Source organism: Diplotaxodon limnothrissa, linkage group LG1, assembly GCF_057381915.1.
Source record: "Diplotaxodon limnothrissa isolate DT_005_m linkage group LG1, D_limnothrissa_male_GT1.1, whole genome shotgun sequence".
Classification (NCBI taxonomy): Eukaryota; Metazoa; Chordata; class Actinopteri; order Cichliformes; family Cichlidae; genus Diplotaxodon; species Diplotaxodon limnothrissa.
The window spans coordinates 20,682,306-20,699,929 of record NC_140596.1 but is presented as its reverse complement, the minus strand read 5'-3'; the positions used below and the strand labels follow the sequence as shown (position 1 = coordinate 20,699,929).

The window sequence follows — 17,624 nt, the reverse complement described above, 5'->3', positions numbered from 1 at the left end:
AAAAGTTCTCGTTTTTCTCATTTTATTTAATTTTCTTTTTCAGTAGAACAAGATGTGGTTTTCTTTTATTATAACCTATTAATATTATGTCAGCAGAGTCACACACATTTTAGTTGTTTTGTGTTTTTGTTTTTTGTTGTTGTTTTTTTTTACCATATACACTGCTTAAAACACCCATAAAGATTGTACACGTGCCTTAACGAGATGTTGTAGCAACAGTCAGATTGACGTTTTACCATATCTGCTTGTTTAACACCTCGCTGGCCTTACCGGGGATGGTTAGTCCTTATTAAATAGAATGTTTCAAGCCATAACACTTTGAGTGCGCTTTAAGTGCTCGACAACAGTGACCAGATAAATGAGGTTGTGGTGGATTCATGTGTTGTGCAATTTGTGTCATATCTGACTTGTTTGTACTGAAGTACCCATTGCATTTATGTTGTTCGACACCGATGCAAAAAAGATTTTTCTCTGAAACTGCTATGCAGCTAATAAACCTTTTTAAATGTAGATCTATTACTTTTTGAACATATATTTTTCTATATAGCCTCTCCCATTTTTAGACTAAAGGAGAAACCAAAATAGATGTTCTTTGTTATTTACAATTTCTGCCTGGTTTTAATTCTGTTAGTCAAAATGCTAACTTTTCAGCAACAATTAAAGATGCTTTCTTGTGTTTTCGTTGAGACAAGGGTCACAAATGTGTGTTTTCTTTGTTCCCATCTTACTTAAAGGCTTTGTTAGGAGATGTGAGTCATACCTCCGTCTATACCAGTTGTTTACTGTGCAGTGGTTCCCTTTCTTCTGATGTCCCTCAGGGCATCCTGTTAAACAGGATGTAATTTTAATTGTCACGAGTCATTTTGCTCAGATCTGTCAGACCAGTAAAAGGTGGTGCACACTAGGTTTGTTCTGCAATTTGAAACGGTGTGGATAATTATCTTTGCCACAAATTCTCTACAAATTGTACTTTCCATTTCTCTGCCATATTTAAAGCCTAAGTGAACCACTCTTCTAGTAAACATCCGAAGGTGTAAAAATCTTCCTTTCTGTTTCTAACCATGTGAACAACTATCAAATCATCATTACCCAAAATATTAAAAAAACAAACAAACAAATAAATAACTTTTATATATCTGGCTTTTATTGGGACATTTTTACTCTTGCAATTAATTTTCTGTTAAACTTGCTGCTATCTGTAATAAATGTATTTACTTTAAGTTCTAGTTGGGTTTTTATTTCATTTTTCTGGTGTAAAACTATTACTTGGTTATGAGAGGAGGACACGACTTTTATTAGTTTTAGTTTATTATTTGGATGCCTTCTTAACACAAATTAGGTATTCCTAGTTTTGTGTTTGTTTTTCCACACTGGCTTTATGTAGATTATTTTCTGATGAAACATAGGATTATGTTTCAGAAAATAATAGTAGTATCATTTGGTATATTCTTACCAAAACACCCTTTTTTAATGAAATAAGTAGCAACAAAATATCAGATAAAGCAATCTGTAACTGAGAGTTAATTTATTTATTGCGCCTAATGGAATAAAGTCTGGCAAAATCGTTTTTAAACGTTTCTCCTAAGCGTAGGATGGAGGGAGAATAAACTGGACCTACCTTATTCCAGCTTTAAATGTGTTGAAAGATGATATCAATTAAACTACACGCATTCGTGCAGCATGAAGGCGACAACATACAAGTTATGAAACATTTCAGTTCATGTTAGATTTCAGAACATTTAGTAATATTAGTATGCAATTAAATCCCGATTTATGTATTGATTTATTAATAAATAAAATAGAATATAAAAAAAAAAAAAAAAACCCCAGCACTGACGATCTGTCAGCTCTCCACATTCAGCAGGCCGTAATTTGGGGCCCACCTTGTGACGTATCCTTGGACGTTTCAGTTTTCTGGTTTCCGTCAGTCCTTTGAACGCACCACTCAGTTCTCGCGTTTCTGCGGCGCACGCATGTCAGTTTCTCTTTCTGTGCGCTGCATCAAGAACATGGCAGACGTGAAGACGGTGGACGGAGACAAACTCAGCAAAAAGTGAGCTTATTCGTTTCTTCTTTCGCATTTTCACCGCTCTTTACCTCTATCGCTTTTGTCACATCGTCCAAGATTTTTTTCCTTTCGACAGTTATGGCAGTTCCAGTTTGGCACCGCAAAACATCAGGTCAGAGCGTGAAAACGTAGTGAAGGTCCCGTATTGAGGCAACGTACTAGCCTACATACCCCAGAATTCAAGTCGTGTGTGTTTCTGGTAGTTGCAGTCCTAAATTTAATTTAAGACCAGTGGCGAAAGTGTCTCTTGTTGACGTGTGAAACTACAACATCCACAATACATTGTTAAACGACTTCGATACATCGTGCAATCGCGTGGGCGTCTTATATGTGCAGTTATAATTTTAGCGAATGATGGTTTATCGGGTGAAACTATGTATGCTGATTTGTTTATTTAGAAGGACGCTCTGTTTAATATAAAAAATCTTAAATAAAGCCAAGCGCATGTTACTTCGTTCTTCCAGATCATCTTTGTTTGCCAAGAGTAAAGCTGTAGAAAGTGAAACCGGAATCTAATTACAGGAAGTGTAAAGCTAATTACCGTATATAAAAATATATACTTGTTTACTTGTTTTGATCTTGGAGGGTCTTGCCAAATAGGAGGGTTCTATCAACCCCAGCAGGATGTAGTTTTGCCTGAAGGACAGGGCAGAGACAGCCTTCATATACTGTACACTGTCTTTGTATATGTCTATTTTCTCAGGTCTGTCTGCTGACTGTCGTAGTTCAGCATGCTGTGTCTGGTCAGGGCAGCCAGGCAGCAGCTGTGCCAAGCCTGTGGGGTCAGGGGACAGTGGTTAAAATATGCGCCCCCATGTACAGCTGCAAGCCCAGCTCAGAACCGCTGGAGAGGTGACAAAAGGTTGGTGGCTTTTCCATTCCAGTGCGGAAAACAACCAACCTTTTGTCATTAGAGCTGATGTGTTCGTCCGTTTTGCATGAATATTTGTTGTACCTCTCTGCTAGTAGAAAATCATGTTGTCCTTTTGTTTTGCTTTTATTTATTTTGGTTACAATAATAGAGTAGGTTATATGATGTGACTTTTTGGCTTTTTTGAATTCCAAAAGATATTTGTTTTTAGTTGCAAATGCATCATAAGGGCGAAATGTGGTATCCAACCACTGATTGCTGTTTTTGTTTTTATTCAGTGAGCTGAAGAGGCGAATGAAAGCAGAGAAAAAGGCAGCTGAGAAAGAAGCCAAGGTTAAAGAGCAGGTGGAGCAAAAAAAAGAATCAAATGACCAGGGAACAGAAAATGCCTTGGATGAGGAGACGCTTGACCCCAATGTGAGAGTTTTGCGTAGTTATTTTACCTCAGTGCATATATATATATATATATATCTATATATATCTATATATATATATATATATATATATATCTATATATATATATATATATATATATATATCTATATATATATATATATATATATATATTAAACCCTTTTTAAAAACATATATTAACAACAAGAACATCTGTCTTTTCCCATGTAATACAGCAATACTTTAAGATCCGCACTCAGGCCATCCAGGAGTTGAAGGGCACAGCGGAGGACCCTTACCCACACAAGTATAATGTGGACCTGTCGCTTACAGAGTTCATTGAGAAATACAATCATCTACAGCCTGGAGACCAGCTGACAGATGTTGTTCTCAGTGTGTCAGGTAGTGAAAAGTGTTTACTATCTCTTTTTTTTTCTGTGTGTTTGCACTTAATTGTAATTAATCCAAACTGAATATATGTTTGATAGGCCGCGTCCATGCTAAGAGGGCTTCAGGTGCCAAGCTGCTGTTCTATGACTTGCGAGGTGAAGGAGTCAAATTGCAAGTTATGGCAAATTCAAGGTACAGAAACAAAGTTGGGTTGTTTTTTTTGTTTTGTTTTGTTTTTTTAGAAAACCCAAAGAGATTTCACCTCTTGACGCTGTGAATGACACACTCCCCATTTGGGAATTTGTTTTGGGTTTGCATGGATTGTGCAAAAGTAAATGTTACAGATTCATAATGATATATTTAAATTATAATGAGCTGATGATTTACCTTTTCATCAAGATTTCTTGATTATGTGATAATTATAAAATCTAAGGGAAAAAACTGCATTTACGTCTCCAAATAATGTTTCTCCTTACGAGGAAACTTCAAATTGTAGTGACTGATTTTCTGTGTTACCTTCTTTTTTCAGAAACTACAAGTCTGAGGAGGACTTTGTGGCTATCAACAACAAACTGCGCCGTGGTGACATCATTGGTGTCCGCGGTAACCCAGGAAAGACCAAGAAAGGGGAGCTGAGTATAATTCCCATTGAGATGACTCTACTGTCACCATGTTTGCACATGCTACCCCACCTCCACTTTGGTCTCAAAGACAAGGTAGTGACCAGCACACACTGTAGGGACAAAATTATTGGTCCATACCTCTTCATCTTTTAATTCATTTGTTTTCAGTCCCTTTACCACAGGCGCATGAAATATAACATCTAGCCAGGCAGGCTGCCAATTCAAACGTGGTATTTTAATTGGATGCAGTCAGTTCTTGAAATTCATTCTGTCCCACATACAGTGGGGCAAAAAAGTATTTAGTCAGTCACCGATTGTGCAAGTTCCCCCACCTAAAATGATTACAGAGGTCAGTAATTTGCACCAGAGGTACACTTCAACTGTGAGAGACAGAATGTGAAAAAAAAATCCATGAATCCACATGGTAGGATTTGTAAAGAATTTATTCATAAATCAGGGTGGAAAATAAGTATTTGGTCAATAACAAAAATACAACTCAATACTTTGTAACATAACCTTTGTTGGCAATAACAGAGGTCAAACGTTTACTATAGGTCTTTACCAGGTTTGCACACACAGTAGCTGGTATTTTGGCCCATTCCTCCATGCAGATCTTCTCGAGAGCAGTGATGTTTTGGGGCTGTCGCCGAGCAACACGGACTTTCAACTCCCGCCACAGATTTTCTATGGGGTTGAGGTCTGGAGACTGGCTAGGCCACTCCAGGACTTTCAAATGCTTCTTACGGAGCCACTCCTTTGTTGCCCGGGTGGTGTGTTTTGGATCATTGTCATGTTGGAAGACCCAGCCTCGTTTCATCTTCAAAGTTCTCACTGATGGAAGGAGGTTTTGGCTCAAAATCTCACGATACATGGCCCCATTCATTCTGTCCTTAACACGGATCAGTCGTCCTGTCCCCTTGGCAGAAAAACAGCCCCATAGCATGATGTTTCCACCCCCATGCTTCACAGTAGGTATGGTGTTCTTGGGATGCAACTCAGTATTCTTCTTCCTCCAAACACGACGAGTTGAGTTTATACCAAAAAGTTCTACTTTGGTTTCATCTGACCACATGACATTCTCCCAATCCTCTGCTGTATCATCCATGTGCTCTCTGGCAAACTTCAGACGGGCCTGGACATGCACTGGCTTCAGCAGCGGAACACGTCTGGCACTGCGGGATTTGATTCCCTGCCGTTGTAGTGTGTTACTGATGGTGACCTTTGTTACTTTGGTCCCAGCTCTCTGCAGGTCATTCACCAGGTCCCCCCGTGTGGTTCTGGGATCTTTGCTCACCGTTCTCATGATCATTTTGACCCCACGGGATGAGATCTTGCGTGGAGCCCCAGATCGAGGGAGATTATCAGTGGTCTTGTATGTCTTCCATTTTCTGATGATTGCTCCCACAGTTGATTTTTTCACACCAAGCTGCTTGCCTATTGTAGATTCACTCTTCCCAGTCTGGTGCAGGTCTACAATACTTTTCCTGGTGTCCTTCGAAAGCTCTTTGGTCTTGGCCATGGCGGAGTTTGGAGTCTGACTGTTTGAGGCTGTGGACAGGTGTCTTTTATACAGATGATGAGTTCAAACAGGTGCCATTCATACAGGTAACGAGTGGGGGACAGAAAAGCTTCTTACAGAAGACGTTACAGGTCTGTGAGAGCCAGAGATTTTCCTTGTTTGAGGTGACCAAATACTTATTTTCCACCCTAATTTACGAATAAATTCTTTACAAATCCTACCATGTGAATTCATGGATTTTTTTTTCACATTCTGTCTCTCACAGTTGAAGTGTACCTCTGGTGCAAATTACTGACCTCTGTCATCATTTTAAGTGGGGGAACTTGCACAATCGGTGGCTGACTAAATACTTTTTTGCCCCACTGTAAGTCACAGTCACCTATTAGTGGTATTATTCGTAAAGCAGAAGCATTTCAGCACTATAGCAAGTCGCCCCACAAAAGTGCTGAGGTGCATATTGTATTTGTAAGTCACAAATGCTTTGTTTACTCAGTAACCAGTGAGTTCCAAACCTTCTCTGGTATTAATATCAGCACAAAAATTGTTTGCCAAGAGCTTCATGCCATGGGATTGCATGAGAGAGCAGCTCCTGTAGCTGTAATGTGTAGGTGGTCCAGTACTTTTCTTCAGGTTGTATATTAAGGCAGTGTTAGTGAAACTAAACGGTACTTTTGTCGTCTCTTTCTTAAAGGAACTAAATCATTTATAAATGGGAGTGCTACCCAATTTAAAAGGTTAGCTTTAACAGCCAAGGCATTCATTCTTCAATTTCACGATGTGCTCTGCTTCAAGGCAGCGACAAAGTGCAAATGACACAAGCTAGAAAAATGTTCTACTTTACAAGGCTTAAATGTTACTGTGTTTCTCCAGTGTAGACCTTTTTTCACAGTAGATGTTACGACTTTTAAAGACAATAGTATCATTCACTGCAGCATAGTCATGTGCCACTTTCTTTACCTGCACTGCAAGTGTTGCACACGTGGACAAATGACACTTCCAGGCGTGCATGAGTTCAGAATCGTTCTCTTTACTTGCTCATTTGCAACTGCAAATACAAAACACAAGCACTTCAGTTCAGCGTAGCTGCGCTCTGCAGGCTATCTGTGCAGTAGAACACACACGACCATTTTACATATAACTACTGAACACGTGTTAACAAAGTACTCATTTACTCAGTATTTTCCCACCAATGTTCATATTACAATATTCTGCACACTCGTATGCTCCTCCAACTAGTATTGTTGCGCATGGAGACTACCCTCTCGATCCCCTCATTACATCATTTGCGATGTGACATCCCGTTTAACACCAGTTCGGGTACATCATGTAAATCACAAACTTCGACATTAGCGTTGTGTTCCATTAATGACAGTACCTTACTCTAATACATTTCTCATACGTCAACATCATTCTGTTTTTCAACACATAACTTGTGCTCACCTGCAAATACAAAACACAAGCACTTCAGTTCAGCGTAGCTGCGCTCTGCAGGCTATCTGTGCAGTAGAACACACAGGACCCCAAGGCTGCCCGATTCAGTGCCTGCGTGAGCCCAAAGCTGCCCGATTCAGTGCCTGCGTGAGCACCACCCGTGGGAATCATCATTGATCAGAGTATCCTAGCTATATTGCCAGTTATCACAGTATGTGTCAGAAATAGTAATACAGAACTGAATGCATAACATAACAATGATAAGAATGCATGAGATTATGGAGGGGGGGCAATATCTATTACAATACTTCCATCTGTGCCCACCCATTACATGAGTCCCACACTAGTCTAGCAGCATTTGAGTTGTTTGTCTTAGTCTTATGATATTTATTCAGTGACAGTTAAGGATCACTTTTGTGTTCACTAACCAGCTTTGGCTGCAGTGTCCAATAAGCAGAAAGCTTTTACAGAGGAGCTAATATTGCTGTGAATGTAGACTTTAGCCTCTGTTAAGAGGAGGGAAACAAATATATCTGCTGTTAGAACTGCAGTAATCAGTATTGGGCTACAACAGTTCATCAACTAACTAGTTTCTTTTTTTAATTCTCACAGCAAACATTTTGTTCAATGCTCTATTTAATCCACAGCTCTGTAGTGCGCAGTTGCAGCTGAAATAGACCTGCAGTAGAAATGTATTTAGGAGCAGCTTGTGAATAAAAGGTATGATGACGATGATGCTGCCATGGTTTAATATTAATAATGGACTCCCTTACTGAGAGGGTGACCTCAGATGGAGCGAAAAACAGCAGCACTTGTTACTATAACAACCATTAAAACTTTTACTAGGAAAAAAGCTGGCAAGAGTCCTTAAACAAACCACCTCTTCAGCAAGACCCAACGTGGAGAAAAGTGAACTTCAGTGTAGCTGCTGCCATCCACTGCCGTTTGTTTGATACAGCAAAACTATAAAACTGCAGAAGGTAAAATAAGAGCATATCTGTGCAGATGAACTGCTAACTTACTCTGATATAATCTTTAGGCATGCTTTCTGTTTGAGTGATACCTGCAGAAGACAGGGCTGAATCTGGTCTGTTTTCTTCCACAGGCCAGTAAAAGTAAAACTCTGCACCACTGACCCAGTGCTGTTAGGCAGAACTTATTATTAACTCCAGTTCAGACCTGCACCATTAGAACATGTTTTTGCAGCACAGGACAAAACCCAGTTCTAAGGATGCTGATGTGCTTGCTTTTATTCATTGCACTCTGACAGACACTCAGTCATTCACACAAAACACGTCCACATGAACAAACACCTAATCTAGTGAAGGCTGTTTTAATTTATGTCTTAGCTTAGATTAAATGCAATGAAAGTTGTTGTTTTTTTTTATTTTTTATTTTTTGGCAGATGTTGTAGTTCCAATTAAACCACTAGAAATATTGCCAGTTTTGAAATGTAAAATGATGGGCAGTTCATTTTAAAAGACCTTTTTTTTCCCTCTCTCTTTTGAATAATGAATGTATTTTCCCAATGTGAATTCCTTCACTCAAAGGAAACGCGATTCCGCCAGCGCTACTTGGATCTGATTCTCAATGACTACGTGAGGCAGAAGTTTATAACTCGCGCCAAAATCATCACATATCTACGCAGCTTCCTAGACCAGTTGGGATTTTTGGAGGTAAGTTGGATTTGAACATATACCTAACTAATCTGTGTTTGTCTGTTTGTTTTTTGGTGTGTGGATTTTATAAAATAATGTTCTAATAGTTTGTATATTTGTTTAAACATATTGTAAGTTTAAATCTGCCGTGCTGATTCATGTTTTATTTTTCTGCTTCAGATTGAGACGCCAATGATGAACATTATTCCTGGTGGTGCAGTGGCCCGCCCATTCGTTACTTATCATAATGACCTGGACATGAACCTGTATATGAGGATTGCTCCTGAGCTCTACCACAAGGTAATGTGCTATCCCAGAGTCATCCATGTATGTCATGCTCCTCTGTAATTGTTATGAAATTATTATGAAATGCATCTGTCAGATGTGTTGCACTAACTCTTTACAGCGTGACAACTGATGTGATGGAAGAGATTTACAGTTTATTTCAACCCTGGACTCTCACTACACCTTACCACTAATAATCACTAATACTCTGAATCATTTTATTGATCTTGAGTAGATAGACTTCTGCTTACTATTAAATGTATTTGTTATACACTCACTGGACACTTTATTAGGTACACCTTGCTAGTACTGAGTTAGACCCTCTTTTCCCTTCTGAACTGCCTTAATCCTTCGTGGCTTAGATTCAATTAAGGATTAAGGTCCTGGAAACATTCCTCAGCAATTTTTGCACATCATTGATGTGAATCTTCCATTTCATCACATCTCAAAGTTGCTCTCTCACATTGAGATCTGGTGACTGTGGAGGCCATTTGACTACAGTGAACTTATTGTCATGTTCAAGAAACTAGTTTGAGATGACTTGAGCTTTGTGACATGGCATGTTACCACCAGTGGATGGGTACATTCTGGTAATAGGTAGGCAGTAGCATGTTGCTCAATTGCTGCTAAGGGACCCAAAGTGTACCCCTAAACCACCACCAGCAGTCTAATGGCTTCATGCTTTCGTGTTGTTTGTGCCTAATTCTGCAACTAACTTGTATTGAATTGTAGCATGTGGTCTTCTGTAGCCCATGTTGTCTGTTCAGAGATGCAGTTCTGCATACCTTGGCATATTGGTTATTCTAAGTGGTTATTTGAGTTAACTGTTACCTCCTCTCAGTTCGAAGCAGTCTGACCATTCTCCTCTGACATCATCAAGGCAAGTTTGACCAGAAAACTATAAACCATAGAGATGGTTGTGTGGGAAAATCCCAGTCGATCAGCAGTTTCTGAAGACACGAGTTACTGCCATGTGATGAGAATTTCCCGGTTCTGCGATACCTAAAGCACATCTGATCTTAATCAGTTTTTTTGATGTTCTAGTAAATTGGGTGAACCACTCAAAACTCTTAACCTGTATTTTTCTACCATAACTGAATTATATACACTGTCCATCATATGTTTCCCACAGATGCTCGTAGTCGGTGGCATAGACAGAGTGTACGAGGTTGGCCGTCAGTTCAGGAATGAAGGCATTGATCTCACTCATAATCCAGAGTTCACCACCTGTGAATTCTATATGGCATATGCTGATTACAATGACTTGATGGAAATCACGGAGAAACTACTCTCAGGTAAGTAGAGACTACATCGCGGCCATGTTATTTCATTGGTCAGTGAGAGTTTTCTTTCACACACAGTTATGACATTATGAGCTGTAACTCAGATTACCTCCTGATAAATTGAGTTGCATTAGAATATGTGACTTGATTTAAAACCTAAATGGGATTCGTGATTTGCTATTTGGCCAATGACAGTATAGAAAGCAGTCTTTGAAGCACAATGATGATGTTCTAAATGGCTTCATGAAAACTGATGTTAAGTTGATCAGAGCTTTCTCCTCAGGGTCTTTTCAGTTTTGTCACTTTGTTTGCTGCAGGAATGGTGAAGCACATCACTGGAGGATACAAGGTGACTTATCACCCTGATGGTCCAGAGGGACAGGCCTATGAGATCGACTTCACGCCACCATTCAAAAGAGTGAGCATGACTCATGACCTGGAGAAAATTATGGGAGTGAAGTTCCCTCCTGCTGACAGCTATGACAGTGATGGTAAGAATCTGTGAAATCTATAACAGACACTTCACATGTGAAAAATTACTGCTTCAGAAAAATGACTTCATCATCCTTACAATAGTTGATCATTAGGAAATATGTGTATTATTCTCTTGCAGTCATTTTTTTCCTTTTACTGTTTTCCCTTTTTTAGAGACACGTAAATTCTTTGACGACCTGTGTGCCCAGAAAGGAGTTGAATGTCCTCCACCCAGGACCACTGCCCGTCTCCTTGACAAGGTGGTTTATAAATTTACTTAACCTGTTATTCTTCTTTTTTCCTCCGTTGAATCTGACTTGCTAATGGCTTTTTACCCCCACAGTTGGTTGGAGACTTCCTAGAGGTCACTTGTATCAACCCAACATTCATCTGTGATCACCCACAAATCATGAGCCCTTTAGCAAAATGGTGAGAAATGCTATCTTTAGCCTTCATATTTATTTAAAATGGCAATGTTCAGATTTATACTGACACTTCTGACCCTTCTGTTACAGGCACAGAACCCAGAAAGGGCTAACTGAGCGTTTCGAGCTCTTTGTGATGAAGAAAGAAATCTGCAATGCTTACACTGAGCTGAATGATCCGATTAGACAGAGGGAACTGTTTGAGCAGCAAGCCAAGGTGTGTTTAAAGGATAATATGACCTGTTTCACTTCTACTTCAGTGCACTGTCCTGTTCCTGGTGTTCTGTCTTTATGCTGTGATGGTATTGCATGTCAGTGATTTGAGGTGGATCTTTTTCAGGCCAAAGCTGAAGGGGATGATGAAGCCATGTTCATCGATGAGACCTTCTGCACAGCTCTGGAATATGGTCTGCCACCAACTGCCGGATGGGGCATGGGCATCGATCGTCTCACCATGTTCCTCACAGACTCCAACAACATCAAGGTAAATTAAAGTCCTCATGGTGAGGATTAGAGATGTTCTGCTGCCTATTTTCCTAAACCAGGGGAAAAATTAGACTAACCAATTAGTCTTAAACTTAAAAAAACAAAAATTTGCAAACCGTTTAATGTCAGAAACTTTGTTAACAAAGTAATTAATTATTTAATCATGCTCGGCAATATTAAATTATGCTGCTTAACTGTGCGGCACCTCGCATCGTGCATTATGAACATCACATATTATAATCTAGACAAAGAAGAAGAAAAACACTTAAAGCAATGTCAAATATAATATGAAAACATGATACTACAAAAATGTTCATGTATTATTAAAATATGTAAAATTTACCATCCCAAAACCTAAAAAAAACTGTGACTGAAAAGTGTTATGTCGTGCATTATGAATTAGGCATGCTGTTCGAAAATTCACGAAAACCACTTAAAACCACTCATAAATTATCCATTTTCTTTCGTGAAGTTGGGTCACGGGGGCAGCAGCTTAAGCAAAGAAGCCCAGACCTCCCTTTCGCCAGCCACCTCCTCCAACTTATCCGGGGAAATAATAAGGCGTTTCCAGGCCAGCCGATAGATATATTCACTCCAGCAGCACCTGTGTGTACTCCAGGGCCACCTCCCAGTAGGACGTGCCTGGTCTCGACACCCTACCCCGTAGGCGCTCACCTACGCCATCTGGTGGCAGATAGGACACAACTATTTACCAACATTTGGTATCAATTTAAATGTAAAGCAGTTAGATTAAACAACAAATACATCTGGTTCTGACTAGTGACAATAGCAACGATGGCTAGTCGGCTAGTCACTCACATCCCTAATGGGGATGCCCAATTTACTGCTGTTCTGAGGTGTTCAAAAGGTTAGGTTTATGTTTATATTTATATGCTGTTTTTTGCTGTCAGGATCAAACTAAAAATTTCATCTGTTCCAACTTCAACAGGTGAATCATTCTTAGTTCTGCCAATGGTTTCTTCTCTAATGAAATTTCTCTATTTTTTTTTTTTGTGAAAAATTCCACTTTTTCTTTTTTTATTATTGCATTCAACCAGTTTTAAATTAATTTACATTTGGTGTTAGAGTTGGTACCCTCACTGTTTCTCCTGGAGCAGAATAATCACAGGTGTATGTTTTTATTACCCATAGAGTGGCTGACAAATGCATTAGACACATCTTACAAAAGCTTGTTTAAAACTAAAAATTTCTATCATGTATTTCACAAATAACAAATTGAATTTATAACTGAATTTGAGGACTGGAAATGAATTAACATCCAAAAAAGGAAACTGATTTTTTTTTTCATTCATGGATTCAAGTAAATACCTGTAATTTGGCATCTCAGTCAAAAAAATAAAAATATGCTTATTTGTAAAATAATAAATATTAAAATTCATGGCTCCAGTTTGTTCAGTTCAGTTCAGTTTTGTTTATATAAACTAAATCACAGCAAACGGTCCCCTGAAGATGCTTTACATTGACGTAATACAGAGAAAAAGTACAGGATAACAACAGTAATTATATTTTACCATTAAAAATAGTTTTGATAAACCATACTTGATAAATTTGTTAAGTACTGTACATTTGACGAAGAGAACTTACATTATAGGTTCATGTTTTTATAAACTTGGCTATTTTAGTTTTGCTAAATGTATTTATTTTTATTTACCCTGGCTAATTTTGTATTTTTCTGATGCTAGGTGTCTTGGTCTTTTAAATCTTAATCCTTGCTCGTAATCATGTTACGTTAAAGGATGAGCCAGGGTTGCTTTTATTAGGGATGCTCCTGATGACTAATATCTAGTCATTTAAATTAGAGGGGGGGAAAAACATGATCATCGACTAACGTGTTCAGAAAACATTTAAAACTGAATACACTTTAAATGCACAAGTGAAAGATTGGCCAAATTGTTGTTTAGTGTGTGGTTAATGGTAGTTACTGAGACTACATTAAAATTATTCCCCAAAAATCAGTTTGTAGCCTAACTATGTAAGACAAAATGGTGCCTTTCTTGACTTGTATGTTTAGACTAAACTGCCCCAGAAAAGCACAGAATTGGAGAACTACCAAGAATAATGGGTTAATGAGAAGCTACTGTATGAACAAAACAAACGAGCTGCTAACGTCTGCCGGGCAGTTGTTATATCTTTGTGTCATGAAAAAGAATTCTCTGCTAACATTTTGTTTTTTCACCTTCACAGGAGGTGTTGCTGTTCCCAGCCATGAAGCCTGATGACAATAAGACAGCAGCGCCATCAGAGGGCACCTCTGTCTAATAACATGACCTCGGACCTCTCCTGCTATCACACCTTTGCAGGAGTCGGCATGAAGAAGAAGAATGAGCCTTTACCTCATTGTTGTCATCAGTGGAGTTTCTGGGTCTTGTGTTTTATCAATGTTAGTTTGTCAAATGATTGATAATTTCTGTCAGTAAGGAAAATCATCAGGTCTCAAATACACGTTTTGGATTTTCTGGGTTTTTTGTTTGTTTTTTATTCCATACACTTTCGCAATCCTGTCTGATCAAAATATACTTTGAGCTATTTAAAGGGATGCTTTAGGGTACAGCATATAATAACAATGTTCAAGACCCTCTAATACTCAAGTCTTTTTACCAGGTCTACTTAAAATCCTTGTCTAAGTTTTTCAAGTTGGACTCCACAATAATCCTTTGCCAAGAGGTTTGAATAAAGTTCATATAAAGTAAACTGATTTCTTAAGTCTTGTGTATGTGTTTATTTTATTTATTTATTTTTTAACAAGAATAAACCTGTGCTCATAGTTTGACATTTGAATTTATACATTTGTTTAATATCAAGGCTCCTAAAATGTGGTATATTTAACTTTTTAATGTTTGGTTTTTCACTATAGCATAATTTGGCAAGTGAAAATGGATGGTAGGATTTAATTATGAGGGATTATTATTTTCAGTATTCATAAAATTTGACCTAGTAACTCAATGAACCGAGTCTGAAAATTGAAACGCAAATAATCTCTTTTTCATAAAGAATGTACTCATTAACCCAACACAGTAAGTGACACCAATGGAATCACAAATATTAGTCCATACAAAGCACTGTAGCAAACAATGAAAAGTTCAAATCCACTAATGAGCCTAACTGCATCTACTGGTGTGGTTATTCCCAAAAGTGTCTGTCATTGTGTTTGTGTAAACCACTTAGCTTTTGCTCTTTAAAGGAATCTCCAAAAGTTGATTCTGTTCATCTGGACGTAGCATTTTCAGTGGGAGAAATGTTTCCTCACTCATCCAAGTGACTTCAGTCTCAGCTGACTGCAGGTTTCCCCAAATTTATAAACAGTACATTTGTATAATAACTGAAACCAGCCCACTGAAGGAACAATGGGCTGGGAGGTCAGTTCCTTCATCATAATTATGCAAATTCTCATGACCATTGATCAACAACCACTGATCAAAGACCACTGATCAATGGCCATGAGTCCCATTCACAGAGAGTTGGGGAATGGCTGCAATCACAGCATTGTAAGATGGTGAAAGATGTACCCTTAGGCCCCCTCCTCGATTCAGAGATGGTCTTTCCCTTTTCACGTAAATGGCCTCCTTGACTCCGCACTCAAACCAGCGTTCCTCCAGGATTTGTACATCCTCATCATTGAAAGAGTGTCCACTGGCCAGTAGGTGTAAATAGACTGCAGAGTCCCGGCCTGACGAGGTGGCTCTTCTGTGTTGTGCCATCTGCTTCGCCAGAGGTTGTTTGGTTTCTCTGATGTATAAATCTTGGCACTTAACAGCGTACACTATGTTACTCTGTTTGTGTCGGGACACCCGATCCTTGGGGTGGACCAATTTTTGACGCAGCGTGTTTTGGGGTTTAAAAGCCACAGAGGCCCAGTGTTTAGAAAAAATGCATCTCAACTGAGTGGTCTTTGATCAGTGGGCCTTGATCAGTGGTTGTTGATCAATGGTTATGAGAATTTGCATAATTATGATGAAGGTGACCTCCCAGCCCACTGTTCCTTCAGTGAGCTAGTTTCAGTCATTATGCAAATGTACGTTTATGTTGACCTGCAGTCAGCTGAGACTGAAGAAGTCACTTGGATGAGTGAGGAAACGTTTCACCCACTGAAAACGCTACGTCCAGATGAACAGAATCAACTTTTGGAGATTTACTTACCTGGATGATTGAGAATGCATCAAGACTCTTTAAAAGAACATTTTAAATATTTGTTTACATGCAAGAAAAGTTAGGAAATTTAAAATAAACTGTTTTGGAGGAAGGTTGGATATTGTTTCTCAATCACTTTGTCTCCCTTTTGGAGCATCAAGTGTATATACCCTACTATCTTGTTTTCAGAGTATTTTGTGTTGTTGCTCTTGGCTTTAAAAAAAGTCCCTTTTCATGGTAGATTCAATCACCGGAGCTCTGTGTATGATCAATTTCATTTTAAGTGTCACCAAGCATTGGCTGGAGAGGGTAAAAACTCTTCTAGCTTGTGCCTTTTGAAAGTTTAAGATTAAGTTTACCTTCAAGGGCAAAAACAAGGCCCTGCTCTGTTTTTCTCACAAACAGCTCTGAGTCAAGAACCAATGACTTTTAATCTCTGTCACCCAGACTGTGGTCAAGAGCCGGAGGTTTCTGCAGTTGGGAGCTGTCAGTATTGAAGAAGAAAGCATTTTTTCCACTCCCATAATGTCCTGCTTAAACAAACTAGGCCTGCTCATACATTTAAGGTACGCCTTGATGTCCCCAACAACACTTCTGATCCAGAAGTGTTATTTATTTTATTTATGCTTTTAAAGTCAAAGTGCTCACATGCAAATAGAGAATCAGCAGTTGTTTCTGGACCAGTTGAGCTCCGGTGTAGGTTGAGCCTCAGCATCAGCTTGACAACCAGATCACTAATCTTTTCCCTACAAGCCAGTGCAGTGATGCCAGAGTTATGTTCATACATCAGACACTGAGACACCACAGCCTTCACAGCTGCACAGTCCCAGCAGCAGTTTTTCATTTTTTTATTGAGTAATTCTGTTTATACCACTGCTTTATATACTACCAAAGAAACTACAAAATCATTTTATTATTCTCTGTAGTCATGTTAAAAAAACAAAACAACAAAAAAACAAAACCTTTCTCCATAAAATGTACAAAGCAGTTGCAGGAGTAAACCTGTGTATAGTTTAAATGTAAACAGCTCATCATAAATTCATGCTGCACTCACAGGAAACAGAATCCACATAAGTGGACTGTTTCACTGAGATTTGCACAGCTGACGAGTATCAACCTTTATATGGAAAATTAGTTTTTTTTCATCAGGCAAAAGGTACTTTTGTTTGATTAGAAACATAGATTTTTGCCCATTGGATGAGCGCATTAATAGGAACAGTATAGTATAACTTATTACATTTATTTAAGTACTTTACTAAAGTACAGGTTAAATGTACCTGCACTTTATTTAGTATAAGTACATTTGCTTCTTCTCTAACATACTTTGTATGTAAATAGAGTACTTTGCGCACCATACTATTTATTTTACAGAATAAGTTACTTATTACTTTGCAGACAAACTGCAATTGCACAGATCAATCTACCCAGCAATACACGAGTAATTCAAACTGTCAGCAGCTGCAATGATCCAATAACGCATGAATCTGTTAAAAGTGTATTACTGGATTACTTGTTTTACAAAGTGGCAAGAAATATTTAAAATAAATGAAGAAATGCTTTATACTCAAG

The 17,624-nt window shown here is 38.6% G+C and overlaps 1 protein-coding gene across 2 annotated transcripts; it reads left to right on the top strand.

Annotated features, from left to right (window-relative positions):
* The first annotated feature begins 1,994 nt into the window (after nt 1-1,994).
* On the top strand, nt 1,995-14,601 carry kars1 (lysyl-tRNA synthetase 1). 2 transcript variants are annotated; one of them, XM_085354804.1, is made up of 15 exons: nt 1,995-2,053; nt 2,772-2,930; nt 3,218-3,356; nt 3,569-3,734; nt 3,821-3,914; nt 4,252-4,438; nt 8,846-8,971; nt 9,134-9,253; nt 10,371-10,533; nt 10,839-11,012; nt 11,170-11,255; nt 11,339-11,424; nt 11,511-11,637; nt 11,761-11,904; nt 14,112-14,601. In XM_085354804.1, the coding sequence occupies exons 2-15, from the start codon at nt 2,800-2,802 to the stop codon at nt 14,184-14,186; spliced, it is 1,818 nt and encodes a 605-aa protein (XP_085210930.1). In that variant the 5' UTR covers nt 1,995-2,053; nt 2,772-2,799; the 3' UTR covers nt 14,187-14,601. The 2 variants fall into 2 exon arrangements, with proteins under 2 accessions (XP_085210930.1, XP_085210936.1); XM_085354810.1 differs by lacking the exon at nt 2,772-2,930 and having other exon boundaries at nt 2,001-2,053.
* The last annotated feature ends 3,023 nt before the right edge of the window (nt 14,602-17,624 follow it).